The 7107-nt window shown below is 40.4% G+C and overlaps 1 protein-coding gene across 1 annotated transcript; it reads right to left on the bottom strand.

The window, feature by feature from the left end:
- On the bottom strand, positions 1 to 6363 carry LOC128739742 (tetratricopeptide repeat protein 39C-like). The gene is made up of 6 exons (XM_053835239.1): positions 6199 to 6363; positions 4200 to 4666; positions 1351 to 1770; positions 926 to 1295; positions 710 to 861; positions 1 to 640 (listed from the first exon to the last, which is right to left on the bottom strand). The coding sequence occupies exons 1-6, from the start codon at positions 6361 to 6363 to the stop codon at positions 1 to 3; spliced, it is 2214 nt and encodes a 737-aa protein (XP_053691214.1).
- Between the last annotated feature and the right edge of the window lie 744 nt (positions 6364 to 7107).

Below are 7107 nucleotides of genomic sequence, written 5' to 3'. Positions count from 1 at the left end.
TCAATTAAGCTTTTTTAACAGAGAATGTATACGGACGGAAATCCTATTTTCGAAATCAAATCCGCGATAGTTCTGCTGAGCAAGAAGGAGTAGCTGCTTCGCCTCTGCCGTCGCTTCCGGTTCTTGCTTTCGGAGCAACAGTACAGCAAGTTCATAATGTGCGAAGGCAGATATGTGAACATCGTGTAGTAGTTCACTTTCACGAGCAACAATGCATTCCCGGTACGCATCGACGGCTTTCTCGTACTGCTTCGTACATACAAAAGATGCTGCAAGGATTAGCCGGCCAAGTCCAAGCGAGGGTTCGTTCTGTATTGCCATCGGTCGACGGCAATCTTCTATTATGGTAGTTAAATTGTTTTCACTACAGCTATTCAGTGCATTCCACATGAATAACATTTCATAGACTAACAGGCGCCAATAGTAACAGTCATATTTTTCTTCTTCGGCCACCGACGACGGGATTTTCTGACATCGCCGAAAAATGTACTTTTCTATTTGGGACTCTTTCTGGCAAGATCGATTGAGCAAGTCGGAAATTTCCGATCGCCATTTGACGAGTTCGTCAAAGTATCCATGGGAACCCTGACATATTGCAGTCAAATATGAGTAAAAGCTCTTGGAAAACTGGCTGCTGCGACTGAAATTTTGATATTTGATTTGATAATATGCATTATAATTTATATTTATCAACCAAAGTAGTACTCACCGTAATTCTTTGAAGTTTTTCATGGCTGGCCCATAGTCTAGTTCTATAAGTCTACACCAGCCGATTTCGTGCAGACAGAGCAGCTTAATCTCACGTTGCGGCGACGTTCGATAAGCGAATTCATAAGCTTGTATAGCTTCCCTAATGTTAGACTAAAATATAAGACGTAATTTTTAAAATTTCTCCAATAACTGTGAAGTATTACTCAAAACATACTTTGAGTCTTTCGACACGACCTCTAAAAAACAAGAAAAGAGAAGATTTTCCAAATTGAGGACAGGCTTCCTCAATCAATTCCTGAGCCGAACGAATTTCATGCTTCAAATTAGAACCATCAGTGGCAAAAAACGGCGTCACTATGGTGAAGTACCAAAGCAATGCCAGCGTGGAGAGAGGCGCCCTCATGTCCACACTGGTTCTGGAATGCATCAGACAAGCTATTCCCATCGAGCGATCGCCTTCGAAACCCAGGAAACTAATCAGCTTTAGCAAGCTGGGTGGAAGCAGAGAAATGCTAAGCTGAAATACACCGTACCCGAAGCTGACGGCACCCATCAGTCGACGGACGTCTTCCGGGTCAATATGCCTAGAGAAGATTAAGGGGTGTCCAACAGAAACTTTTTCATATGCAATGAATCTACCTGTTGTCATTGAAACTACTGCTGCTTCCGCTGCTGTCGTGATTCGCCGGTTCTGGTGGAAGACGTACTTTCAGCCCATTTAAACCGTTTCGTCCATTGAGTTTTCTATTAGCATCTGAAATGTTCAATCGCAATCTATTTCGGCTCTGTTGATTGTAATTGGCATCGACCTTCACAGCAATCGGCTCGACAGCAGCGACATTTGAGGCACTTGGTTCGGAATCGGCTCCAAGGCCAATCCCTTCGAAATGCGTAGTATAACTTTTTCTTACGCTGGCACAACTTCCTGTACCGGTACTGGTACTACTTGTTTCGTCACATCCTTGCCCCGAAGTTTGTTGATCTTCTATAGAATCAGCTACTGTGACGGACTCTCGATGCAATTCCTCAGTGGATGAACAACATAATGTAAGACGGATTCTGCGTTGGTAAAAGAAAAGAGTTTTTGTGTGATTCACCTGACACTTGGTATAATTGTTCTATTTACTATAATGATATAAGCAAAAGAAGTGCAACAACAGAACTATATGATAAAGTTATGTACTTGATCACAATATGCAGAAATCAATTAATATACCACTGAGTGCGCGGAACTTTGGACCTGCACGGTGATTTATGTTTTCACGGTAGAGTGTATATAAACAGAAATATCATGATTATGTTAGTAAATTGTTTGAAAAATGTCTATTAATCTATCTTCTACGTACAGCATACCAAAGTCTGACACATAATAAACAAAAAAGAGATAGTCCATACGAACTTCTTCGGTTTGCTTATAGAAGTATCCTTTAATTCAAGACTGTTGTTGCCCATACGAAGTCAAATCCATACAAAGAGTTAGTGACTGTGGACTTCGCTCGCAAAATATACAAATATATAAAGCAAAATACTTGTTGTATTTTAAGACAAGGCAAGAGACCTGAACGTAGGTGGAAGTGGACCGGATACACCTTGAGGAAAGGAGCGAACGAGATCTGCAGAGAAGCACTCGACTGGAATCCACAATGACAGCGTAGAAGAGGCAGACCCAGAGGCTCATGGCGACGGAGCTTAGCCAACGACATCCGGGCTGCAGACGAGAACCTGTCCTGGCGACAGGTAAAAGCCATGGCGGGTAACCGTCAGCAGTGGAGATCTCTGATTTCATCCCTTTGTTCTGCCGGACCGGCGGACATGGACACATAAGTAAGTAAGTAAGTAAGAGACCTGAATTCTTATTTTTACTTTTCTATTATGGTCGCTCGCTGATTCATTCTATTTCAATTGTCGAATCACTTCCACCTATGAGATACTTAATCAAAAATTATTTTAAACAGCTATAGATCCTATAATTTCCGAAGGGTCAAACAGAATGCTGCGCCAACGCGTCCGTTAGCGTTATTCTGACAGTTTCCCCATGGGCTTCCTGTCAAATTGACGCTGACGGATGCGTTAACGCAGCATTCTGTTTGGCCCTTTAATTCTAGTAGCAGAATGAGGCAGGGGTGGCTGCTGCCGTCTCAAGAATTCCTCTTCACTATATTCGGTCCTGGGCTACTCGTCGCCAATTCGTTGACCGTCTTGATACACGCAAATCGCTTTCAACTTGGTCGAGTCATCTAACATGTTGTGCCCCCCTATTCCTGGTTCTTTCTCTTTCAGTCGTCCAGCATCCTTGCGACTCAGCCAACGTAGCCAACTCATTGTAGTCTACCAACATTCACCAGATACACGATGGGAACCTTTTCAAGTAGTGCCTGCAGCTCATGGTTCATACGCCTACGTCACTCTCCGCTATCCGTTCGTACTCCGCCAAAAGAGTCTATAACACCTTTCGTTCAAATACATTTTCAAATCCGTGGAGTACTACCGGTCTGATTAGCGTTTTGTACATCCCCTGCTTTATGCGGCGGCGTATGCTTATGGATTGAAGCGTCTTGCGGAGAAAAAAGCATTACTTCCAGTTTGGAGGCGTCGTTGAATCTTCTTACTCGTATTATTGTTGACGGTGACCAGAGGTCCCAAATGTACGAACTCATCAACCATTTCCAGTACACTGCCGTCAATAGTCACTGCCCGCAGGAGGCGAACGTTGTTTTCTCTGGAGCCTTAGTTTTTAGTCTGGCGTAGATTGCTTTCACCGTCTCAAAATTTTCAGTAATGATGCCGAGGTCGTCGGCTACTTTTGCTGAAGATTGTTCCTCTCGTTTCGATGTTCGCTTGCCGAATCACACCTTCAATAGCGATACTGAATAATATACAGGTAGTGCATTCCTTTGCCGCAACCCTCTGTGTGATTCGACGAGATTCGAGAGTGCCCCCTACACACGCACGTAGCATATCACGCCCTCTAGGGTAGTTTTGATCAGCCGCGTCAGTTTCTCCGGAAAACCGTTCTCGTGCATGATCTCCCACAGCTATTTGCGCTCGACTGTATCGTATGTTGATTGATTAAGGATTTTTAGATTTACAATGCTACAGGTATGTCAGTTTTTCTCTAGTCAATGGTCGAATACTTTTCTAACACATCTCGTTTTTGAAGCAACTTACAAACAAACCACTTTCAAAAACCACTCATCGCTATACCTTGATTCTGAAGTAAAGCGTTTAGAAGCAAAGAATAATTTCCCAACCATCACTTATTTCAATGCAAATTTGAGTACTTTCATTCAGTTGAAAAATAGATTGAATGTTTCAATATTTCACCGTACGGAGAATTCAACATAATGCATGTCCTATATGAATTATTTCGATAGACGATAAATTGGAGGCGTTGCAATGAATATAAAATATGAATAAGGAATAAGCTCTTTAATCCCACACCTGTAGCAAATTAATGAATAATACATAAATATTCGTTGAAACTTAACTGTTTAGCGTCAACCGTATCGGGAGATTGAATCGTTGAATTGGGCACTGTCCAATCAACAGGTCCCGGCGTTCCCAGTTCAACCGTTGACTCCGCGGCACGGAGGTTGTACTTGAGTGGCGCCTGTGGTATGCCCTCGCATGAAATCGTTTTGCTATACAGCTGATATATCTGACTGTAGGTGTGTTGGTAGACCTTCCACGCTTTCCGTAGAAGCCAGCCGCCCTTGACGAAGCCGCCAATGTCTTGGCTCAGGGACACCAGTATGGCGAGGCACAATTGGGTATCGGCCAAAATTATCTGCTCCTCGAGCGATGCTGCCAGCGATTTCGGCTGTTCGTAGCTACCGAACAGTTTTGTTCGCATCGTTTTAAGCCAGCCGATGTCAACTGCACACTTTTTCTCCAGCTCTCGCAACATGGTTTGTGCTTCACTCATTTTGTCCGTTTCCCAGGATATAACAGCGTTCTGTAATGGAAAATTGAAAAGTTTGTTTGAAAATCTGCTCCACTAGTGATCGTGAAAAATACAAAATCAATGGATCGTTGCCACAATTGTTTATAAAAAACCATCGTATTCAACTGGGTATGCCTGCTAGGTAGACTGGAAAAAAGTTTTGAGTGGATTTCAAATGCAATTCCTTTCAACTAACTGAATACATTGTTGCTTAAGATGTTATCCTTGCAGGTTGCAACTTGCAACCAATGAAAGAGAAGCATGTATACTCAAGTACTACGATAGCACTGCAAGCAATGTATTTGTTTCCTGAGTAACTTTGAGCACGATTTTCCACTTCATCGCCTGTCTCAGTATTTTTTATATAACATATTTATATCTCTGTATTCGACAAACTGGTGTTGAATGGTACAGAGAGGTATTTTGTTTCCTTTTTCCTAAATAATATACAATACAGTGACGGACAAAACAATAAACCGTCAAAAGCAAAAATGAAATATTACACAAAACTTCAGGTGCTTCATGCAAAAGAGACAAGTACTTGCAACGCATTAATGGATCGACACTTTTTGATCTTCATTAAGCCTGAATAATATCAAATACTTTGACTAATATAATGGATTAAATGTTAAAATTATTAAATATTTATTTGATTAAATCTGAAAAAATTCAAATTTATTTGTTCATTGTGAATACTTTGTACTTAAAGGTGCGTTTAAACTGCGCAATTTTCTGGGAACATGTGGAATGCAACATGTAATATGCGACATGTTGCTAGTTGTTGGTCAACATTACTTCTGTTGCCACTTGAACGTTTGAGATACGTTGCCATGTCGCTTGGAAACATCGGGCAACAGTGGAAAAAGTTGCATGCCACGTGTGGCCAATCTAAACGCACCTTAATACTTATCTATCAAATTATCTACATACTAGATTAGGTGTATAATTTCAATTCTTACAAAAAGTTTTTTTTTTATGATTCGAATTATTTTTTATAAAACTTGAAATGGTATATCTAATCTAGTGTGTAAACTATTTGTTAGATTTACATCATTCCCCACAAATACACTGAAGTTTTCTGATTCTTATACCATATAATGGCACACTGTATACAGCAGACATTTACGTTGTGTAATTGCTTCTACGACTGTTATATAGCTAATTTCAGATAAACAAGTGTTGAATAAGCAGGTATACAACAAGAATGTACACGTTTATTGTTTCGTTCTTTTGTCAAAAACTAGGGATTCCCTAGGAAACTATAATTTATAACATACATAACGTAACGTAACACAGGCTTACAAACTGTTCATGTGAAATCGTTGCAATGCCCATTCAGCTTTAACGTAAAATGTGAAAAAAGCGTGCACGTTCCCTACCATCATACCGGCTCGTACTCGTGCTTTCTGTTTTCAGTGATAGGGCATCTATTCAAAACATTTTGAATGGAATGGAATTCTACTCGTCTCTAAGAATTTAATTTGCAATGCAACATTCACTTCCTGTTCAAAAAGCAACAACAACAACAACCGTCCTCAACTCACCATGAACGAAATGAATGTGTGCCCTGCCACGATGTGAATACTTGACTTGCGATTGCTGAAACTCTCCTCTGCCGCCTTCGGTTGGTTGTTGAGCCAAAGAGCAATTCCCTGTTTGACATATTCCCAGTCCTGAACATCATCATCCTTATCCTCCAACGTTGTCATTGTCTCTCCAACATTTGCCGCGAACAATAGCAAATAAGGCTATAGTGTATTCACGGACGAGTTAACTCTGCAATAAAAATAGAAATACACTGTACGATGAGTTGACTATTGTGGGTGTCGTCTAATAAATAATTGCAATGGCACTCTAAAAAAGCAAGAAATTCATACTACATAGGCTACGTAGTTATTAGCTTTGAAAAGGATATAAGTATATTGCACCTCTTACCATTCTCATCGGAAAGACGTTACTTTTCTAACTGGCGAAACAAAATCGCATATACCAATTGAACCAAACTAGACATATGCCTTTGTGCGCCAGTGCATTTTTTTAACTATGTTTTGATTTATCTAGAAATAGGGTAAACCAGATAAATAGAAAACAATACTTCCGCATATTAGTAGAATTTCAAATTTAAGCAAAAAAGAAGAATATTGGTTACAACATATATGTCATGTCAATTATATCCGAAAAATACAGTTTGCAGATGAACTATTCTCATGTGAGGTATGCACTTCATTTTAAGATTGGCTATAAATTATGCTGCTCTAGCATCATCTAGCATCCAAATACCATAATAGGTACTGCATGAATGTTCGTTATCGTTGCCCGTCATTGTTATTACTCAACGATGCATATAATGGACCCTTGAGAATATGAGTCGAGTGACAGTATAATATGTACCAGCATTTATTATACCTACATCGTTTTTAGTGATAGCAAACGGGGAGCAAGTAGAAGTGTGC

This window comes from Sabethes cyaneus, chromosome 3, assembly GCF_943734655.1.
Source record: "Sabethes cyaneus chromosome 3, idSabCyanKW18_F2, whole genome shotgun sequence".
Lineage (NCBI taxonomy): Eukaryota > Metazoa > Arthropoda > Insecta > Diptera > Culicidae > Sabethes > Sabethes cyaneus.
Note: the sequence above shows the minus strand (reverse complement) of the source record. Positions and strands in the feature narration are given on the sequence as shown.

Coding starts and splice junctions, on each gene's coding strand:
- LOC128739742 (XM_053835239.1), bottom strand. CDS start 6,363: ATGACAACGTTGGAGGATAAGGATGATGATGTTCAGGACTGGGAATAT. Junction 1,771..4,199: donor GATACGGTTGACGCTAAACA/GTTAAGTTTCAA, acceptor TTACCAACGCAG/AATCCGTCTTACATTATGTT. Junction 862..925: donor GTCGTGTCGAAAGACTCAAA/GTATGTTTTGAG, acceptor CTTATATTTTAG/TCTAACATTAGGGAAGCTAT.